This window comes from Ambystoma mexicanum, chromosome 1p, assembly GCF_040938575.1.
Source record: "Ambystoma mexicanum isolate Mex_15411 chromosome 1p, UKY_AmexF1_1, whole genome shotgun sequence".
In the NCBI taxonomy this organism is placed as follows: Eukaryota; Metazoa; Chordata; class Amphibia; order Caudata; family Ambystomatidae; genus Ambystoma; species Ambystoma mexicanum.
The window spans coordinates 1,292,367,724-1,292,391,054 of record NC_090921.1 but is presented as its reverse complement, the minus strand read 5'-3'; the positions used below and the strand labels follow the sequence as shown (position 1 = coordinate 1,292,391,054).

The 23,331-nt window shown below is 49.7% G+C and overlaps 1 protein-coding gene across 4 annotated transcripts in view; it reads right to left on the bottom strand.

The window, feature by feature from the left end:
• The window catches only part of MED25 (mediator complex subunit 25), a 613,073-nt gene that overhangs the window by 31,159 nt on the left and 558,583 nt on the right, over positions 1 to 23,331 (bottom strand). For all 4 annotated transcript variants that reach the window (XM_069605505.1, XM_069605531.1, XM_069605522.1 and 1 more), the window contains exon 20: positions 14,782 to 14,989. In XM_069605505.1, coding sequence (XP_069461606.1) covers positions 14,782 to 14,989 — 208 coding nt within the window. The remainder of the gene's footprint in view (positions 1 to 14,781; positions 14,990 to 23,331) is intronic.

Below are 23,331 nucleotides of genomic sequence, written 5' to 3'. Positions count from 1 at the left end.
TTCTGTCATCAGTGCCATCCTCTTCCCGAGGCCGAGCACATAGTTTGTGACTCTCACTGGCTGTAGGGAAGGAGCACTCTCCAACCCTTCCTTGATCAGGGCCAAAGGGCATGTGACTGGATGACCGTAAAGAAGTTCAAAGGGTCTAAACCCACCCCCTTCCTGAGGCACTTCTCTATAAGCAAAGAGAAGGCATGGCAGTAAAAGGTTCCACTTTCTTCTAAGGGGTTCCCCTAAAGCACCCATCATGCTTTTCATAGTATGGTTAAACCTCTCCACCAACCCATTTGTTTGGGGGTGGTAGGCTGTTGAGAACTTGTACGTCACTCCACAGTTTTTCCACATGGTCTGCATGTAGTGGGACATACAATGTGATCCGCTGTCAGAGAGGACTTCCTTAGGAAAAGCTACCCTGGTAAAAATACCAAGGAGGGCCTTAGCCACGGCCTGAGCAGTAACAGTTCTCATAAGTATGTCCTCAGCATATCTGGTAGCATGGTCTACCGCAACCAATATAAATTGGTTGACTGAGGAAGGTGTAGGGTCTACAGGACCAACAATGTCAATCCCCACCCTCTTAAAAGGGACTCCCACCACAGGGAGGGGCACTGAAGGTACCACATTCTTGGATCGACTCTTACCAGAAGTCTGACGAGTGTGGCAGCGCCTATGTAATTTATCTACATCAGCCCCCATCGTGGGCCAGTAGAAGTACAGAGATAGCCTCTCTTTGGTCCTCTTGCAACTCAAGTGACCAGCCAGAGGGATGTCATGGGCTAACTGTAGGAATGTTTGTCTCATCTCCTGGTGCACTACCAGTCTCCTGTTGCTCCCTTGGGTAGATCCAGTAGGTTCACTGTAGAGGAGGGGATCCTCCCAGTAAAGCCTATGCTTCCCTGGCTCTTGCCCTTCCAGCTGGGAAGCTATATGCTGGCGCAGACATTCTAGAGGACTTTCTAGAGAGGGACACTATCTTTGTCCTCTGCTGGAGTCTGCCCTTCAGGTTCTACCTTCTGCAAGTAAAGTCTGCAGCTCAGGATGGTCTGTAGGATCCAGATATCCAACGCACGGAAGGTTTTATTCCAGCTCTGTGTCGCCAGTAGGTGATTCCACATTGGTTGGTCCTCCCACTCAGCATCAGCTGGGGAAGGGGTAACTGGGGTGACCTGGGACAGTCCTCTCAGGGATGTCCTTGTCTTATGTACAGGTTTAGATTCAAACCTTTCTTTTTACCCAGAGATCTTGGATTTCTCCTTAGTCTCTTTCTTTTCTTGGAAGTTGAAGGGTGTCCTTCCTGTGGACTGGAGGTATTTGACATCTCCTTAACCTCAAACGGAGAGCCTCTCTGGCCGATCTTGTTTGCTCCTGCTTCTTTTTGCTGGGAGGCCTGGGGTACTAGACACTACTCCAAGAGCTTTCAAGTCATTTCCCAACAGCACTCTCCGAGGCACTTCATTCTGTACACCAACAGGGATCCTAAAAGGGATCCCAAAAGTCATGCTATTGCGCTGGATGAGAGCTGACAGAATAGGAACCATTTGAAACCAGAGAGATTGGCGGCCAGGAGCAGGGGTGCCTCGCTGGACGTGAACAGCACACCAGCTAAGATTCCGGCTGGAGCGGGGAGGGCACTCACTGAATCGGACCAGAGAGCCTCTGTGCCGCCCCTGGTGAGGAGTGCGCTGTAACCCGGGGTGCGCGGAGCCATCTCCCCACGGTGCCTCTCGAGCTCCGATCCGTGTCTCCACACAGCGCTTCTCCCCCTCCCGGAGAGCGATCACGTTGGGGGCTGCTGGCCATATCCTGCGGTGGCAGCTCCCCAAGGACAGTGTGTGGTGCCAGTGCCTCGTGTGCCTGGGCGCGGGCAAGCTTCCCCCTGCAAGCCACTTTAATGTGGCAAAGTGAGCCGATCTGCACATGTAACGCTCACCTGATATCCACGGGGACGCCACTCAGCCGGTCCGGACTTCCGACCACTTCGAACCCTTCCCTGGACTTGCTCAACCAAGCACTGGGCCTGAAGCACAGTATTATCAGAGGTCAATTCCCTATTGGTCTTGCTTGTCTGGCCCCCCTTTTCTTCCCTGGGTCCCAACCTTCCCCCAGACCTCTCCTCACCTTGTTTTTTGATGTGGGGTGCCCTCCGTCCTGCCTTCGATGCAGAGGTGTGTTGGGTGATGCGGACTGGGCGGTGCCTAGTTGCTTCACTGGCACGGGCCCGGCGGACAGGGCTTGCTGCGGCTTCAGCCTGACCAGTAATTGGAATGAGTCTTACAAAAGTTCTGATGGCTCTCGTCCCTTTAATACTGTGTCTTTCTTTCCTTAGGTGATGAAGGTCTTGAGGATGGTGATGCGCTGCTGACGTAAGCAGGAATGCGGAGCGTGATGCTTATTGGCTTCCTTAGCACTAACCAATGTTCGTCCTTTCCTTGTCCTTTTAGGTGCCACAGTAACCCAGCATGGAAGTGAGCTGAGGAGATGAGCTGTGGTGAGAAAGCGCGATGTGCGGCGCCTCTTAAATGTTTTGCGCTAACCTGATGTGTCTTTTCCCCTTTTTCAGGTCGGCGGGATGCTCCGGAGCAAAAGTTGTCCGATCGAAGGGAGTTCAGGTAAGGATTAAACTCTATTTGCAAATTCGAGAGAGCTAAATATTGCAGAATGCTTACTAACGTCTTTTCTTCTATTCTTCTCCCCTTTGGTAGGGCGCGGCGTGCCGAGATGGAGATGACTCTGCCGTAGGAATCTGCAAGACTGGGAAGAGCTGGACAGAAGTTGGATGCTCTTTGAGGTGAGTATTGGCAACAAAGTTCTTATTCTTGCAGGTGCGCTGGCGCTGAAGAAAGAAGTGGGCCTCTTCAGGAGATCCGAGCACGGTGAGTCACGCTGCAGGTGCAGAGAAACGCAAAGCATGTTTCTCAGGCCGGGTGTGGTTTAAATAGTCTGTAGGTATCCCAGGTATCCCTGGGCTGAGCCACACCCGAAAGACTAGACCGCTCATCCAGTTCAAGGAACTGAATTACATGGGGGTATCCATTGCCCTATAATACATTGCAAGTCCAATACTAAGTGGATCTCAGGACTTTGTGTGAGCTTGGTGCCAAAGGCACCAAGTCAGAGTCCAAGTAGGTGTCTGGGGAGATGGAGAGGCCCTTAGGGGCCGAATAGGAGGCCGTGACCTGGCTCCAGCCTGATATGCCGGAGGGCTGGGGGCAGGAATCGTGACAGCACAGCAGGCATCCCAGGTAAGGTCCTCAAAGCATACGTGGCAGTCCAACTGTGCAAGCAACTGTAATACCTCGGCAAGCGCAGTTGGGATGGTTAAGCTTGCAAAGCCACATAGTGTACAATTGAACGGGGCTAGACGAAGCGCTGATAACTCCCTCAAGATTAAGGGAGGCTACTGACAAAAAGTCTGGGGCAGGGTTCGGGGTGTTACGGGAGCCACACTCTACGCCACCACGAGCTGCAAAATATTGAACTACTGAACTCTGTCTCTGAACACCACCACCTTTCACCGAGAATCTGCCCGCACTCAGACATTGGTTCCCCCGTACCAGGTGATCCTGGATCCACGCACCTTGAATAAGCTGTGTTCGTTCAGCCACCCATCTGAAGCCATAGAACACGAAGAGGTCTAAAGCTCCACAGAAATCCCAGGAAATTATTGTGATAGTGCCACTAGGTCGGACATTCGCCTGCTGTTGGGAGAGATCTGTTCCATCAAAACCAGCCTAACAGACTGTCACAGACCGATAGGCACGAATGGCCAAGATTGAAGATCGAATGGAAGCTGTGGAGCACAACCAGCAGTCCGCAGATATCACAACAATGACGGATGAGGCCAGATTTCTGGAACGCTTACCTTAGGTCTCAGCGGGAGCATAATGCCTTTTCAGCTGAGGACCGGTTGTCTGGGCAATGATTCTGTGGAAACAACAATTATAACAAAACCACTATTGTAATCCCGATCCACAAACTAAAACTGTGATACAGTGTACCTTGAAATAACCCACCCTTCTCGCCTGTGCTTTTGTTTTGTGGAGCTCTCCATCCTGTATTCTACAGGGACGCGTTGGGTAGGTGACCTTTAATTGGAGGGGGCTGTGGTGTTGAAAAACTCTTAACTGAACAATGTCCAAAACTTCTTCCAACGGTATCTTGGGCAAGTCTTTTGGTGAAAATACTGAAACTATCTCTTGTGTGGACCCCTTTGCATGGGAATCAGGGAAGTCGATTGTATATAGTTGGCCACGGGCCCGGCTGGTGCTGCCCGAAGAGAAGACTCTTAAAATGTGGTCACTGAGTCCCAAGAATGGGGGGTGGGGGGGTTGAAAGCATTAAAGCCTTATGACTCCGTTATATTTTGAAGTCGTTATGGGTGTGTGCCCAATGTATACTATATGCATAAGCTTGCTTTTCTTTTTTCTTGAAAACCAATAAAAATTGAATTTAAAAACAAAATAATAATAATTACATACAGTTCATCTGATACTGAATGGTCCCTACGTTGGAGATCTCTCCTGCTAGAATTTCCTTTAGTTTTTGCAGGTTCATGATTCCCTAACAAGGGCTGATGCTGTGGCATGGCTGCAGCTATACTCGTTTTGAGGAAACATTAATTTACGTCAGTTTGTCAAGAAAAATGAGTAATAGCTGCCTTCAGAAACAAGTGTGGTATGAAATAAGCGAAGAAAAGCCTTGCTGAGACTTCAGGTAAGCACATATGTAACTTCTTTCTACAAGTTCATTCATCCATTAAATACTTTTGTTTTGCAGGTCTTCGGAAAAACTGTTGAAGAAAATACCTTCGGACGATGCAGAGACTGCTGAGGAAAACTTTAAGAAGAATACACTGCGACCACGGACGAAAGCTGCTGAGAGAAGAAATGCTGTGGCTGCGACGGAGCTTCTGACAGAACAGCGGACTGAGGAAAATACTTGGAAAATACTTCCGCTCGTTAAGGCTTTACAATTGTACTGCTATTCTGTTGATTTTGCTGTGGAAATTAATATCTTTGACTCTTTTTCTTCTATTGACAGGTTCTGTCAGAGATCGTTGGAAGCGTTACCCGCTGTCAGCAGAGAAGACGCGAAGCGAGAGCTACGGCGGTGGCGGGGCTTAAGTAGCTCCCTCTGCAACAGGTATAGAATGCACTGTGAATTATCTATGGATTTAGCGCCGGCCATGTTGGGGGTAGGGAAGGCAACGTGAGTGTAATGAGCCTATGGGTACAATGCTAGGAGTGAGGTAAATGTCTCTTGCGCCAAGCTTGAAGCCACTGTTGACCCACTGATGGATATGAAGTTCCTTGCCTCCCTAGTTTTACTGAATGGAATCTGTATTCCTGTGCTGGGATCATGCCAATTTCAGGACCTGGAGTAAAAGGAGCGTGATATGCACCTCAAACTCGATGACCTGGAAAACCGGGAAAGACGGAACAACATCTGCATTATGGGCCTCGAAGAGAAACAGGGAGAGACAACCGCAGGCCTAGAGATTAAAGTAAAAGCGCTGATCTCCTCCCTCTTCGAGGAGTCCTCATCCCCATCCTGGAGTTCAATAAGATCCACAGAGCGGGCGGACCACCGAAAGGCCCACGCACCGTCTTGGTGAATGCCACTATTAGAAACAGAGGTAAGAGATCCTGCAGAGAGCCAGAAACCACGAGCCCATAGACTTCGAAGGATCGAGCGTCAAACTATTTCAGGATCTCTCTGCCACTACACAAAACTTGAGGAGTTGTCGTCCCCCAACAACGTGGCTACAGGAGCGTGGGATCCGGTACTGATGGGGCCACCCCTTTTCGCTGAGCTTTGAATATGATGGAGAAAGTTTCAGATATACAGAGGAGGTAGCCAAAAGCCACAAGCGACCACAGTGAACCCAGAGGGGGAAGCATCTAGAAAAATCATGGGCCGTCGCAAAAAAGCCTCCCAATGTCACCCAGGAGGGGGCGAGCCACCGCAAAGTGGAAATATAAAAGGCTCAACACACCATGAAAAATTACGTGTCCTTACTCCCTGGCATCCTGGAAGGCCCGCAAGCGGGCAAAGTCACCCTGGTGCGCAAGCCTCCCCAAGGAGGGGAAGGGGGGACATCCCACTGGTGATTCGGCCGAGTGAAATGTCGGTCATGAGCCACTAAAGGCTCCATTGGTCCTGTTTCTAATGCAAATGGCGGAAGTTATAGTTATGAGAGTTCTCTGCACATTGTTGTACACCGTAATGTTTCAGTAGTATTACACTGTTGTCAAGTTTGCCTGGAGAGGGGTACATGTAGTGTGGCCCTACTTTTTGGTTTTAGGGCGTCTTCATTTCTGGACAACGCCGACTATGGGTTTTTCTTTCACGGGGAAGGGTGGGGGACAACTCACATCCAGGGGAAGATTTGCCTTTGCACCACTTCTTAGCGACACCACACGCACTTCAAAGCCCAACATGAGACCGGTCACTGGCCACTTGTACACCCATCACACGACCCCGATTGTGATTACCCAGCGAGAGGACACAGCTTCGGCACAACCCAGCATGGCCTCACATGACAAAATAACATTTGGATCCCTTAATTTAAGGGCCTGTTACGCTCACTTGGTCTCTGCAGAGGCATAGGGGCACGGTTGCAGCCCTCCCGAGGGTGAGGTCGCTCAGGTCAGACTTCGCCCTCTGCGCTTATGTGGTGACTGGTGGTAATAGGTGATGCTGCTCGGGACTGCTCCTGCGTGGAGAATAGGGGGCGCGAGTACGCCAGCTTGTGCGCCCGATTCCCTTCCAGACTCTTTCTCCCAAACTGTGGAACCTGTGGGATGCGCAGTCGCTGGAAAGCTCACCTGTTGATTAGTTTTGGCGAGCACTCCATCCTGCTGCTTCTGGCAGGGGCGCTTGTATGATCTGGACCGAGTTCCTTCACTGGTCCCTTGCACGTGGTGGTCCAGTCCTGCTGCGACTAAGCCACTATACTTCAGTTAAGTGTTCCTGTTTGCCTTTGTCTTTCCTCTTCTATTTTTGTTGTATTGTAAAGTTTGTTGTCTTGTATTGCTGTCCGTTCCACTTTTGATGTTTGCTCTTTTGCTTTCTTCCCTTGTAGGTGATGCTGCCGGGCCGGCAGAGGCTGCGGAGCTCAAGGAGGTAGCCGGAGGGAATGAGGAACAAAGCTGCAGTGGTACAGTAGCTGGTAAGTTAACTAGGGGGTGCGCAGGGTTCAAATGCGGCGCGGCCCTAGGACGGATGTTCTAACATCGTCTTTCTTCTTCTTCACAGGGTCCGAGTTCATGGATACGGAGTACAGTGCTGCGGCGTCGGGATCAAGATCACTGGATTTCAGGAGAGGTGTCTGCAGATGAAGCACCAGTTTCCTGTAGGTGAGTGTGCAGGAGAACGCCTGGTTTCAAAGGTAAGTAAACTGGTCCAAGCAGCGGTGAGAGTCACTTTGCACGCGAGTGCACAGTAACGCGAAGCACCGGCCTTAAGGATGGAGCATCTTATATAGCTGAGCTTCTGAAGCCACGCCTACCAGGTTCAGCCTGCCTGCCACACCCTATGAGTCAGCACATGAAGACCACGCCTAGGGAGCCACACCCGATGAGTCAGCACATGATGATGTTCTCTGGAATAAAGGCTTTCAGCTCCTGGAAAGTTCTTGTAAAATAAAAGCACTCCTGCACTGAAATAAAGTAAAAGCACTCCTGCACTGAAATAAAGTGTTCCTGCTCAGATCTCTATATATGAGCCTGGCGCCTTACAGCCAGGGCCCCTGTGTTTATGGGTCCCAAAGGGACATAAGTGAGTCAAGTGACCCATTGCCCCCATCACTAGATGGTGTGGTGTTTGTGTTCTGGAGCCTGTGGCCATGACAGGCCTCAACTCGCCTCACAAACGCTCGATGCTAGCTCGGCTGTTCAAATTGTCGAACCTGGATGTACTGTTCATCCAAGAAACCAAATACACTCAGGGGGAGGCACGCAGGACGATAGGCAAGGACATCAGACACACGATTTGGGCTTTAGGGACAGAGTAGAAAGGAGGGGTCGGTATACTGTATAGGAGGCCCATCAACCTCCGAATACAGCTTGTCTATAAACATGACCTGGGTAGATACGCGGCCCTCAAGGGGACAGTGCGGTCACATACGGTCACCTTGTGTTCGGCCTATGCCCCAAACCAAGACCAATTACAGCTCAGTGAGTCTCTCCTTGATTTTCTCGAAAGCTGGAGAGAAGGCACACTGGTCTGCGGAGGAGACCTTAATATGATAGCGGAACCCGCTCAAGATTGGGAATCTGGAGTCTGCGAGGTCGATTGCCCAACTGCCAAGCCCCATACAAGTGGAAAAATGTCTAAATCTAAGGGAACACCATTTTAGACACTCCTGGAGGGCGACTCACCCTGAATGTCGGGCTTTCACTTTTTATTTCCCCCCCCAATCCCCCCACACCGGACGCATTCTCGAATTGACCATTTGCTAACTGGCGAGGAAAGCGAACACCTGGTGCTAGACGCCTCCATAGAGTTAACAGCATGGTCGGGACTTGGACCTGGGCCCGTACCACAGCACAGAGCGGAGATGGGTGTGCAATGATTATCTCTGCAAAGACCCAGTGTTGAAGGAAACAATCACAAAGGCAATCCGAAACCTATTTCGACTTAAACGACACAGGAGAGATCGCACCTAACATGGTATGGCAAGCGGGGAAGGCCACATTACGAGGGGTACTGATATCAGAGGGGGCGCACAGGAACATCCGGCTGAAAAGGGAGAAAGAGTTGAGAGCCGAGATCGCATATCACAAGCGCATACTTCGCATTTATAAAGTGGGGGCATACTCCATTCTGGATCAGGTCACAATGTTGTGGGAGAAATTGAAGGACATTTGGCAGAGAAGGGCACCAACGCTGTTGAGACTACTGAAACAGAAATTCTATGAAAGAGGCGATAAAGCCCATACTATGCTGGCCAACCGCTTACGGAAAAAGAGGGCACATAGAGCAGTGTACACAATTAAAGACAAGCAGGGACAACCCTTGACTAGCCTCAGGGACATAACTGATCGTTTTTCTAGATTTTACACTAGCCTATATGCAGCAGAAAACCAGAGCACAGAGTTAGAGATCAAGGAGTATCTGCCAAGCTTACCCCTACCCTCTATAGCACACGAACACCATACTGCCCTCAGCGCCCCAATATCAACTGAAGAGGTCAAAGATGCCATCTCCCACCTCAAAGCCAGCCCTGCAACCGGGCAGGACGGGTTCACCCCAGCCTTCTACAACGAAAATTCCTGTACCCTCACCCCTCACCTAGCTAAACTATTCAATTCGATACTGGAGACTGGGCAGGCCCCCGCCCCCGTCATTCGCAGAATCGAGAATAGTTGTGATCCCCGAAGTGGGCAAAGACGTCTCAGAGTGCACATCTTATCACCCGATCTCCCTCATAAATGTGGACACTTAACTCTACGCCAGCATTCTGGCCTTGCGGTTGGCTCAGGTCCTCCCCCAATAGGTCCACACAGATCAAGTGGGCTACATATAAGGTAGGCAAGGGGCAGATCATGTTCGGAAAACCCTAGACCTTATGGCACACCCCAATAAGGAGGAAGACTGTCTCACATTGATATCCATCGCGTCGAGTGGCCCTTCTTGATCGCGGTAATGAAATGGGCAGGCTTGGGGGAGGTCTGGGCCAGGGGTGCCAGTGCACTAAACCGCAATGCTACAGCAAAAGTACTTATTAATGGCATCTCCTCCGACCACTTTGCTCTATCCTGAGGCACTCGGCAGGGATGCCCCCTCTTCTCGTTATTGCCCTGGTAATCGAGCCCTTTGCACAGAAGGTGCGCGCAAACTCCCAAATTCACAGCATGCTAAGGGGAGGGAAAGAATATAAATTGGCGATGTTCGCGGACGACATCCTTACATACCTTACGCACCCGTCGGAATCTGTCACAGCCCTCTTTAAAACCATGCAGGAATATGGCAGATTGTCCGGATTCTGAGCCAATTTAAAGAAAACAATTACGATGCCCCTTCACCCGACCACCCCCTTACCATCTCAGCTAACAACAAAATGGGGATTCCAAATGCAGTCAGAGGCGATTAGATATCTGGGAGTGAACACCAGCCCGTAGCAATCTATTTCAAGCAAACTTCCCGCCCCTGTGGAATACTGTCAAATCCGATTTGACCAGATGGTCTAAGCTATCACTATCATGGGCAGCAAGGTTTACATCCATCAAAATTAACATTCTCCCTAGGTTTCTCTTCCTCTTCCAAACCCTGACAGTCATTTTCCCAGATACATTCTTAGTAGAAGTTAAGCGAACACTATTGACTTTCCTATGGGCAGACTGCAGGCCCAGAGTTCCTTACAAGACCCTAATCCTGCCAAAAGATGAGTGAGGCACAGGGTTCCCCGACTTCTCGGAATACTGTAGAGCTGCACAACTTGGGATCCTCCTTGACCACCTCTGGGAAATCCCTGAAAAACAGTGGGTCCCCTTGGAGAACTCCCTCTTCGCCCTGGTCACCTTAGGTGAACGGCTATGGGTCCCACTGACCTCCATGCCTCGCAGGGTCCGGGAACACCCAGTCTTGTCCGTACTATGGTCTACGTGGCGCCCCTCACAATTCACTAAGGGTATAACGACGTGGCCACCACCCTAAGTTGCATTTGGTCCCCGCCAATATGCAATTTCCTTAGTCAAGTACCCCTCTTCCAACCGCTATACGAGGAGGGCTTAGTACGAGCCGGGCAGATCTGGAAGAAGGGAGTGTACACCTCAGAAGAAGAGCTAGAACACGCGCTGCATGGCATTTTGATTCCACCCCTATTGTATTTGCAACTCAAAAGTACCCTGCACAATCCTCGATGGGGAGACTCCCTGCATCGCCCTCTCACTGCATTTGAGCAAGTTTTAGTGAAGAACAAAGGCACACAGGGACTGATTGCCGCTCTATACAAAGCACTCCTCACTAGGGGCCACCTGACACGGCCCACCTCAAAGGACAAATGGGACACAGATCTGGCACTTCACGATTCCCCGGGGTGTGTGGCAAGCAATCCATAGAGGGGTGTGGGGTTAAACTATCTCTATGCAATACAAAATGCACAATGTAAAATTGTTGTTAAGACGGCATTACAACACTCAACGGCTATCTAAAATGTTCCCAGGGACCTCCAAGTTTTGTTGGAGTGGGTGTGGGGAGGTGAGCAATCACTGGCACCAATGGTGGAACTGTGTACATGTTCAGACCTATTGAAGTGAAGTTCTAGGGTGGATTTGAATGTTGATGGGATCACCAGAACGCTTTCTCCGTTATTAGTTCTGTTTGGCATTGACCCGGAGGAGGAAGACATGTACACATTGTTAACGCACATGCCCCGCAACCTTTTTCTGGCAGCAAGGGTATGTTTGAAGATCAGGTGGAAGTGTGCTACCCTGCCCTCAAAGAGGGAATGGATCACCCAAGCACATACCATATATGAAATGGAAAGCCTCATCGCACCCCCCCAGCACGCCACATAAGATGGTGTGTGCTGGACCTGAAAACAAAAAAGGTAAGTAAAATCAATTTCACTTTACTATTCTTGGAAACTGTAGTTCACACAAGAAAAGGTAGTTAAACCTTTTGAGAAATCTAAAAGGATTTCTCTCCGACACTGCACTTAAAATGCTGTGTGTCACCATACAAAAAGTAGATGCCAATGGAGTTTGTCAGACTCCAAAAACAGTGAAAACACACAATCCAAATCAGGTCAAAACACATGAGAGTGAGAAAAAGGTCTAACTCACTCCAGGGTTAAAATAAAAAGGGCTAAGTCCAGCAAAAGAGCTGGGAGTCTCTATGGTTGAAGGGAATTAGCACAGAAATTAGAATTCTCCCAAAAGGGGGCTGGTCAGTCCACTGGGTGGTCCAGGGATACTTCGGAAGGCTTCCAAGGCGCGGATCTGATAGCAGGGGTCAAGACTGGTAGTTCCCAATGGTCCAAGGGTCGAAGCACCAACAAGGTTCTTCTGAGATGAAACAGAAGAGTAGGGCTTCACCGTACCAAACACTAGCTACAATGCTGGTCAACTGCAGGGGTCGCCCTCTGGTTATCACTGGGCTGCTCATTTTATCCAAGATTCAGGCTGTAGCTAGCCCGAACACGCCCACCAATAGTAAGCATTTGAAATATGCTAACAGCCCAGGGTTGTCCAATCCTGGACAACCACTGGTCATCACATCAGTCCAGCAACAGGCTTTAGAGCAACAGAGCAGTGGACTGCGACTAGACAGTCCCCCAAGCCCCTCTGGCTAACACACAAAAAGCCCACTTGCCGACACAAGCAGCAGCTTTCACTGGGAAAGGAGTTGCCATAGATGGCATTTCCTGACCTGAGAAGGCAGGAAGATGGCTAAAGGACAAGATGGCCAAAAAACAAGCAAAAATCTTGTGGCACATCCATTTTAGGGTGCTAGCCACCTTTAGTAGCCATGTGCGGTGAATGCAAAAGTGCACAAGAAAAGTATCACAAAAAAGGTTACAAAAAAAAAAAAAGAATTCACACAGCTGCCACCAACTTGTCTTAGGCACATCGTCAAAGTAAGCAAAAAGGCATCAGGTAAAACGTTTTAAGGCTACAAAGCATCCTAACTGCAGTTCACTATAAGCTGATGTGTGCAATTGTAAAAGCACAAGAATTCCAAAAGAGAGAGAACGTCTCTCAGTACTGAGTCTTCCAGACTAATCTGTTTACCCCTAAGACTGAGTAAAACAGATAAGGAAAGTAAAGCAGGAGCTTTACTGACCTCCATAAATCCGGGCTGGTTTAAAAATAAGCCAAAAGACTGGCAGTCCCATAGGACTCTGTGGAGGGAAAGAGGAAAGCTTTTCTTTTTGCTGAACACTCTGGTATGTCTCCTGCCCCATCCCACCCGTGAAGGGTCAAGCCTCTCACCCGGTCACACACTACTTAGCTGATATGTGTTTTTGCTAGTACTTGCATGACTTGGTCTTTTTACCCTATGTGACATTTAATAAATCATATTTATTTCTACGTACATTATGAGTGGTATAGATAGTTATGCTAATGTATAGACTAGTTCTCCTTTGGCACCATCCCATCCTCTCCTAAGAGTGAAGTTGATGGATACATCATCCTCCCACTAGAATAACATGGCTCTTCACACCCATCACAAAAGAGCTGTGAAAATAACCCTCCCTAACAGCCTTCCACTTTGATTACTGGTTCATTGGCCTCTGTGCGGACTACTAACAGGCATGCCATTGGTGATTCTTTCTTAAAGTGGATGAGTATGCAAAGGAGGAAATTAGACATCGGTTGGAAATGGGTAGAGAGTGGAGATCAAAGGGAAAATATTTCCCTAACATTGTAACCATTTCTTCATTATATCCATTATTTTCTCAGTTTACCAATAACTTGACCACTGCATTTTGACACAGGTAATGAATCACATTTGGCAATGAGTCGCTTTAGAGCAAGAGGGACATTTGTAGACGCCACAGCATCATTCCCTTTCAACTTTCACTCCTCCACATTTGAGCAATGTGAACATTTAGTACGAAAGGTTTTTCTGAACACATGGCCTCCTTCAAAGGTTGGCAACAATACTGAACCCTAAACTCTGTGCAGGGATGTCAATGTGTGGATATGGACAGGTGTTGCACAGTTTATAATCCACACATACCAAACACTTGTGCTGTCCCTTAGATGAAGCAACACTTACTGTGCAAACATGCATTATAGTTAAAACATTTATTATAACTAACAAAATATGAGTTTTAGCAGAGGCGGAGTTGATCGAGGCGGGACTCCCTTTCTCCTGCGCACCTCCTCTTATCTTGTTGCCGATTCTGACCAGCAGCCTTGATCCTGGTTTGTTGAGGAACCAACTCCGGGGTTCCTATTAAAATGTAAGAGTTGTGGGGATGACAAACTCTGGATCAGTTGGGCGCTGATAGGGTATGGTGGCCCAATGGTCGCTTATTGAGCGATTAGATCAATTATATGGTCCAGTCAGATCATAGTCATTAATTTGTTTATTTTTGGTTAGTTAGCACCAAAGAAAACATCATTGTATGAATGACAAGTTTTTGACATGGTAACTCGCTACACAGCCGACGCACGTTTCAACCGAAGTCTTTTTCAGGGCCAATTGAGTTAAAGGGTGGACATCAATTGCTGTAAACTGGTCCTCCCAGATAAGGGCGCCAGGGGGGCTGGATAGCCGATCGTTGGCCGGGTCCGGCGAGTTTGTTGCGACACAAACTCGCCGGACCCGGCAAACGATCGGCTTTCCAGCCCCCCTGGCGCCCTTATCTGGGAGGACCAGTTTACAGCAATTGATGTCCACCCTTTAACTCAATTGGTCTTGAAAAAGACTTAGGTTGAAACGCGCGTCGGCTGTGTAGCGAGTTACCATGTCAAAAACTTGTCATTCATTTCTACAATGATGTTTTCTTTGGTGCTAACTAACCAAAAATAAATTAATGACTATGACCTGACTGGACCATATAATTGATCTAATCGCTCAATAAGCGACCATTGAGCCACCATACCCTATCAGCGCCCAACTGATCCAGAGTTTGTCATCCCCACAACTCTAACAAAATATGAGGTTACCTACAAGATAGCAGAGGGCAACTTGCTTTCACTAGAGGCCACTGTGTACCCAAGAGCTTTGTTTTTTGCAGATCTTCTCGACTCCATTATCAAGCCTCAGCACAGTAATTGAGCGGTTCCCAATCTCAGGCCTGTTTCCCAGATGAGAGCTGCTTACCTGGCAGTGAGGACCGTGGACCTATTTGAGCACCCCACTGCTGCCCGACTGCCTGGTGCATAAGCGAAGGCCCTGGTATTTGGAGCTGGGGCTGTCCAGGTGGTTGATGAGGCATCTGTTGTCCCATAGATTGGTGTTGTATCATTCCCTGGGCCGCCTGCTGCATATGGTGTAAAGCCTGCTGTGACTGTGGGACTCCAGGCTGAGTCTGCCATTCAAGGGAGAGAGAGAGGGAACACATTACTAGATGCAGGGACAGAAAACAAGTGTTGGGCGAGGGGCATGACAAATAATGGCTAAAAGGAAGCAAATGAGATAGTGAATCGAAATGTTACTCACCGTAGTGAATACTGTACTCCTAGTCATAGCCCTTTTTGCCATACTCATTGCATATTGTACCCAGCAGGGATAGGCCCATAACAGTTTGTCAAGGCAGAAACTTAATTTGGAAAGGCAAATGCGAGGTGCATGCACAGCATTGACCATGCCTGTCTCTACGCCGGTCCAGCTTGGTCAGACAATCTCTTCCCATCCACCCAGTTTGAACCCCAGTAGATAACTAGGTTTTAGCAGGGATGGAGGTACAGCCACATGGATGGAACAGAACTATGGACTAAGGGTACAGCAATGTCTCCTTAGTCCTATCCCTTCTATGTGGAGAAGATCAAGTTACTCTCTTACCTGGTAACTTTCGTTCAATGGGATGGTCCGACGATGTATTCCATATCTATGACAGTAATCACCACAGCTGTGCTGCTTCGGAAAATTTTCGGCGTCTGCGTCCTGCGTCGATGCGCCGTCCTCGAGGACCTCCTCCGACGGCCGACGTCACCCGATGGGATAAGTAGGACGCATGACGCCTGTAGCCTCAGTTGTAGTTTTTTCCCCAGAACGTGTGCCACCAGTCTTCTGCCAATCTGACACACAAAGACTTGCGAAAAAAACGTAAGTTGCAATCGCATAAGAAATTCTGTAGCGGGGAAGGTAGGGTGGGAGCGATATGGAATACGTCGTCGGACCATCCCATCGAAAGAACGTTACCAAGGTAAGAGTAACTTGTTCTTCGAGGGGATTGGGTCCTCTGACATATTCCATATCTATGACAGACTCCCAAAGCAGTACCAATGCAAGTAGGTGGGAAAAGAATTTAGAAAACAGAAATTTAGCATGCCCAATCAAATTGCAGAGTAAAGGACCGCCTTGCCAAAGGCCAGATCCTGCCCCTGGATGGAATCGAGGGAATAGTGACGTACAAAAGTATGTACCGAAGCCCAGGTGGCTGCATCACAGATTTTGCGAATAGGAACACCCCTCTGCAGGGCGCTAGAGGCAGCCATACCCCTGGTAGAATGGGCCCGCAAGCTGACCGGGGGTCCTTACCCGCCAAGCGGTAACACTGAGAGATAGCCAAAATAATCCAGAGAGACAAAGTCTGTTTCGTCACAGCCTGTCCCAAACGCTTTCTAGTGTAACCAATAAAGAGCTGATCGTCCACTCTGACCCGGGACATGCGTGAAATCTAAATGCTCAAGGCTCTCCTAGGATCAAGCCTATGGAGCCTCTCCTCTTCCTTACCAGGATGTGGAGGAGAATAGAACGCCGGAAGAACAACCTTCTGGCTCAAATGAAATTCCAAAACCACCTTCGGAAGAAAGGAAGGACGAACTCTAAGGACAACCCTGTCCTTATGAAACACAGTGAAGGGTGGCTTAACTGAAAGTGCCTGTAACTCACTCACTCTACGAGCGGAAGTAACCGCAACCAAAAACACAGTTTTCAGAGTTAACAGTCTCAAAGGGCAAGAATGCAAGGGCTCAAACGGAGCACCCATAAGAAACTTAAGAACAAGGTTCAAATCCCAACCGGGCACCAGAAAAGGTGACGGAGGGAACACATTAGTGAGCCCTTTCAAAAACTGAGAAATTAAAGGAATCTTAAAATAGGAACATTCTTTAGACGAGCGCTTAAATATGGACAGCGCCGCCAGGTAACCTTTAATGGTCCCCACTTGCAAGCCCCTGTGGGCCAAGGAAAGCAAAAAAGACAGAACCATGGGAATGTCACACTCAAAAGGATCCACATTCTTAACTCTGCACCAGTCGCAGAACTTTCTCCAACGGCAACGGTACAGAGACTTTGTTGCCGGCCGCCTGGCCGAGAGCAACACCTCCATCACATCTTCAGGGAGGTCCCAATCCTTATACCTCAACCTTTCAGAAGCCAAGCGTGAAGATTGAGGGATCTGACCTCTGGATGGAGAACCTGACCCCCTCCCCTCCCGTGAGAGCAGATCGTCTCGGTAGGGAAGACAACGTGGAGGACAGATGGACAAGTCGATAAGGTCCAGGTACCACGTCCTCCGGGCCCACGCCGGAGCAATGAGGATCATCTGGGAACCAAACCTCCGCAGTACTTGCGGGATGATGGGGACTGGAGGAAACGCGTACAGCAGTGGGAATGACCACTCCACCACGAACGCGTCTCCTAAGGCTCCTTTTGGAGGAAATTCCCGCAAGCAGAACCTCTCGCACTTCCGGTTGACACTGGAGGCGAAGAGATCCACTTGAGGGGTCCCCCAAAGGGCGAAGATCTCCAGGAGAATCTCCTGAGCCAGCTCCCACTCGTGAGGGATCGTGCTCTGCCTGCTCAGAGCGTCCGCCGTCTCGTTGTCGTCTCCGGCCAGATGAACAGCCGAGATAGAAACTTCCAGCTGTATGGCCCAGAACTCAAGCTGCATCGCCTCCCTGCACAGAGGAAGTGACCCTGCCCCCCCCCCTTTTTGTTGAGGTAGTGCATGGCCACTGTGTTGTCCGTTAGAATCAGGACACTCTTTCCTCGCACAGTCGGCAGAAAAGCCTTCAGGGCAAGCCTGACGGCCCTCAACTCCAACAGATTGATATGGAGTCTGGACTCCGACGGAGACCAACGACCGCTGACTGTCAACTCGTTGGCATGAGCTCCCCATCCCGTGAGGGATGCGTCCGTCACGATCGTCACTTCCGGCCAGGGCAGCCAAAATGGGGCCCCCTTCATCAGAATGCCTTCGACGGCCCACCACAGAAGGTCCTGGGCGACCGAGGGCGGCACCTGAACAGGGTCCGATAGCCTGCCGGAGGACAGACCACTGAAGTTTGAGTGCCCACTGCAAAGATCTCATCCGCAGACGAGCCTCTGGCACCAGAAGAATGCAGGATGCCATGAGGCCGAGCAGTCTCAAGAACTCGGACGCTGGGAGATTCTGGGCAAGTTGAAACTTGTGCACCATCTGCTGAATGTGAAGAGCCCTCACCTGGGGGAGAAAACACTGCCCCAGGGATGTGTCGAGCACTGCTCCGATGTACTGGAGCCGCTGTGTTGGCGTCAAATGGGACTTCTTTAAATTGAGGGAGAAGCCCAGCTTGTGAAGGGAGTGGCAGGTGACGGACAGATGATCCAGGACTTGCTGGGGAGAGCTCCCCCTGATCAACCAATCGTCCAGGTAGGGGTAGACGTGAATCCTCCCTTTCCTGAGATGCGCTGTCACCACCACCATGAGCTTGGTGAAAACCCTCAGAGCGGAGGTCAATCTGAACGGCAGGACCCAAAACTGAAAGTGCGAGTCGCCAACCGCGAACCTCAGGTACTTCTTGTGCTTGGGATGGATCGGCATATGGAAGTAAGCGTCCTTGAGGTCGGGAGACACCAATCAGTCCTAAAATTGAAGGGCCTGGAGGACTTGAGAGTAACCATCTTGAACTTGTCCTTCCTGAGGAGTTTGTTCAAACCGCACAAGTCCATGATGGGTCTCAATCCCCTGTCTATCTTCGAAATCAAAAAATAAGGGGAATACCACCCCGTGTTCCTCTCCGCTACAGGCACCAGTTCTATGACACCTTTCTCCAGCAGGGCTTGAATTTCCTGCGCAAGGAGCGGATCCGGACTCTTCAAAGAGAGGTTCCCAGGTGGATTGTCGTGAGGCCTCTGCCGAAAGGGAAGACAGTAGCCGTGGGTTATGGTCTCCAGAACCCACACATCTGAAGTAATGGCACTACAAGATGCTGCGCCAGCCTTCCCCCAACCGGCGAACCATGGGACCTGGCCTCATGAACGAGTGGTAGCGGCTGCGGCGTTGCCTGAGGGCAAAGAGGCAACTGCCTGAGCGGCCTTGGCACCCCGAGAACCTTGTTTTCCACCTCTGGTACTCTTACGGTGGCCTCTTTGACTGACAACTCCTTTTGCTTTACTGAAGGACGAGTAATAGCGAAAGGAACCTCCCCTCCATTGTTGTCCCCTGAGACGAAAAGGCGGAGGTTGTCGAACTGCGGCGCCCAACGACTTCGCTGCAGCTTTGGAGGTCTGCAACCTCTCAAAGCTCTCGTCAGCCTTGCTGCCAAAAAGATGTTCCCCGTCAAAGGGCATGTTGAGGAGCCGGGCCTGCACATCTGGAGCAAACCCCGACTTCCTCAACCACGCAAACCTGCGTATCACGGTGCTCGCCGCCATGGACCGGCTGACGCAATCTGCCATGTCCAAACCCAACTGAACGGCCTCACACATAGCATCCTTGCCATCCTGAACCATGGCAAGGAAACCATCCCGTTCATCCCCTTCGGGAATATGTTCAGCCGCCAAGGAAACACAGTTCCACAGAGTGTGCGTGAAACGAGACAAGGCACAAATGGAGTTGGCCGCCTGAAGCACCATACCCCCTGCAGAAAACACTTTCTTCGCCCAGACGTCAAAACCCTTGTCGTCCCTATCAGGAGGGATGGTAGGGTACGACGCCTGCTTTGCCGGGGCCGTAGCCGCCTGCACCACCAAACTCTCTGGAGTAGGGTGCTTGGACAAGTAGCAGGGGTCACTATTGGCTTCTTTGCAGAGCCATATGGAATGGCAGTACCGGGTCAGTTGGTGGACCAATGTCGAGGATATCCGTAAGGTCATCCTGAACAAACTCCTCTGGGGGAGCAGACCATCCTAAGTACTCGGAGACCCGTGACATAAGTCGCCTGTACAAAGAATCAGCATGAGTGCCAGGCTCAGGCCTACAAAACTCCACCTCCGGAGAGGTGTCCAGCCCACTAGCATCATGTAGGGACTGCTTCAAGTCCTCAAACTGGCTATGGCCCGAGAGAATCTCGTCAGGCACCGTGTCAGGCACCATGCCATCATCAGAGCCCTCATCCACCTCTGAAATGAATTCTAGATGGCGATAAGAAGGCACAGAACTGGAACCAAAGCCATGCTTGACCTTGGCCAGAGCCTTCCTAGGTGGTTCCCCCGAGCCACGGGGTACCCCCGTCGACACAGCCCCGAAAGGCGTTGAGGGCATTGAGCGAATCTGCGTCGACGTCGAGAGAATCGGTGTCTATGACAGACGCGGCATCGACAGCATCGACACAGGCCTCGAAGGCGGAGCCCCGAGCGTGTTCCTCGACATCCTGGGTGTCGACGGCATCGACGACTTCCTCAGAGGCGGAGCCTCGAGAGAGTCCGTCGACGTCTTCATCGAAGACTTCACAGGTTCACGCGGTCTCGAGCGCGTCGAGGACCGGGACCTGGACCGGGCATGCCGAGAACGATTCCCCTTGTCCGAGTGGGACCTTTCCGGCGAATTTCGACAACCACACGAGCCCGAAGGCGTGCGAGCGGCATCTCTCGGCTGATCACGACCGACCCCACTCGGAGGCGCGGACGGACCAGTGCCCTGCGATTCGAGAATCGTCAATATTTTCTTCCCGAAGGAAGCCCATTCCTCCGGTGTCGCATGCTTGGTGGGGTAAGCGACCCGCCGACAGGCAGAGTCCTCGGATGAGGACGGGGAAGGCGACCGATGATGGCGCTTCCAGGAGTGCCTCGAAGAGGCAGAGGAGCGGCGAGACCGACTCCGGGACCGAGACCCACTGGACTTCCGACGACGCGGAGAGTCGCCCCTCGAAACGTCCGTCAAAAGCCCCGCAGACCTCGACTTCCGGGGCTTGGACACCTTACCTACCGATAACTTCTTCTTGCGCTCCTGCAAGGCTTTCGACGTGAGCGACTGGCAGTCGACACAGTCATCCGTGTCATGGGCCTCTCCGAGGCACCAGAGGCAGGCGTTGTGCGAGTCCGTGACCGACATCTTGGACAGTCCCTGCACTTCTTAAAGCCTGGACACGGTGTGGATGATGAGGTAGACATCTTCACAAAGAAAACGTACACAAACAGGTTCGAAGAACCGAGATGAACAACAGAAACTCCAAAGAGTCGAGGCTACCGAGATTCAGGAAGCGAACATGTTCGCGGAAAAAACGGAACTGAGGCTACGGGCGTCGTGCGTCCTACTTATCACATCGGGTGACGTCGGCCGTCGGAGGAGGTCCTCGAGGACGGCGCATCGACGTCATCGACGCAGGACGCAGAAAATATTCCGAAGCAGCACAGCTGTGGTGATTACTGTCATAGATATGGAATACGTCGGAGGACCCAATCCCCTCGAATAGAAAATTACTAATGTTCAGAGCAATACTAAACTAGGTAGCTAGATCAATATGGATCATAAGTAAAAAAGATATATAAACAAGCACATTTTGTGTGTTGTATTTTTAATGTATATGTTAAACGTTGAGTGATTGTTAATTATCTGTACTTGTGTTTTTCTATGGATAGTTTAAAAAAAAATATGTAAGCCTTTGTTTAATATAACTGAAATTATGAACTTTTCTTGGTCGCCAAATTAGTGCCATTAACTAGCTTTTGTAACAATTTGGTTAATAAGGAAAAATTACTTAATGACATCTAACAAGGACACACTTTTATAAGTCAGATTTAGTTTCAGAGCCATTGGCTGTAGAGCAGGAAGCCTTCATTTATATGATTGAAGTATGGAAGAATTGACAATCATGTGTGCAGTAATCCCATATAAATCTACATGGGGAAAAAGGAGGACCTAAATTAGGATGAGAAGTTTGACATCCGTTCATCAGTTTAGGACAGACGGGCAAAGGAAGTCCACCCTGGTGGCAGGGCCTGACAACCAGAGAGGACGAACCAAGAGGAGGGACTGGACAGCGCCAAATCCCACATCTGAACTGGAAGTCATTCTTCACCCCATTTGCCTGAAGAGAGAAGCAAAAGTTCCCTTACCCTATGGAGTGCCTGGAAGTTGTTTGCCAGAAAGCCGACTTTCAACCTCCTGAGGTAGCCTCTTTATTTTGCCTCTCAGCCAAGCTTACGCCAAACAGACTTGCCAAACTTTTGTGTGCTCAGCTTTAATAGTCATTATGACTCTCAAGGCTGGGGTACCCCCCAAAGTTGCCCTATAGTGTCCAAGAGAAGGTACCCTTTCTTTGTTGGCTTTGTCCCCTGTGTAATGTAACAGGGCTCCGAATAAGCCATGGGACTTAAGTTTTCAAATATTTTAATAAAAACAATATACAAAAAGAGAAATGTGGGGGTCCCAGTCTAGAGGTGGTCCCTATATCTTTTCCTTCATCCTTGAAGAAGGTGCCCAAACCCATTATTGTAGACATATTTGTCATGGTCAGCAAGGCCTCCCATCACTGATTCTACTTCACTGAGTTTAAATACAGTTATTCTTTCCCTAAAAATACGCATTTTACTAAAAAGAAGAATAACTATCAAGATATAAAACTGCTAAAATGACTGCAGCATTTTATAAATATGACAACTCAAGAAAATGTTTCCATGTTTTTTACGTGTGTGTTTCCGACACCAGTCTACCCCCTCTTCCTGATAAGGCCCAGCAAAAGATAGAGAATGACCACAGAGCCATGTAATTAGAAATAGCATAGTTTTATATCTTCTCAGCCACCCCAATTTCAATAGCCTAATTTTAGATTGATTTCTAAAATCAACGCAGAGGGTGGATTTTGGGAGGTCAACCTATCGTGGTAAAAAAGCAAAGGAAGCAAAGTCTAGCCAAACCCAATCTCGGTAGCAGAGCGGTAAGGCTTAGACTTGGAGAAGACAGAAAAGCACATGATTCAAAACAGCCAAGTAGATGGATACATAAAACACATTAGCAACACGTAGAATTCCCTAGCAGTCAGCAATTCCAGCACTAAGATGGACTGGGGTCTACTGCCATAACCAACAGTTCCACACTATCTATTTTTCAGGAAGGTTTACTATGCGATTAGACGATGCCAGTGGTTGCGATTCATGTGTTCCATAAATTAAGGAAAGTTCATTTAAGTAACTCTCTCAATCCCACTACACTAGGCCCAACGAGGGGATCCTTGACCAGCTCACCAATGATCTAAGTCAGGAATGAGATCGACAAGACTGTATGCCCATGTAACCCTAGGGAGGTTCTGGGGAAAGGAACAGGTGTGTTGACCTACCCTTCTTAATCAAATTTCTCCAGTGACCACTGTGAGGTTTAAGATTTTGTTGGGGACACATTCTTCCGTGCTTGGGCCAGTCGAGGCAGCCCCAGGGGGCACAAATGCAGAGATCCGTTTAAGACTCTGGAGTTAGTTTCGGTTGGTCGCTGTGCTTGAAACTCTGTTCCAGGCACCTTTCAGCTGAACACCCTTGGTACGAAATGAAAAAGACTTCTGTGGAGCA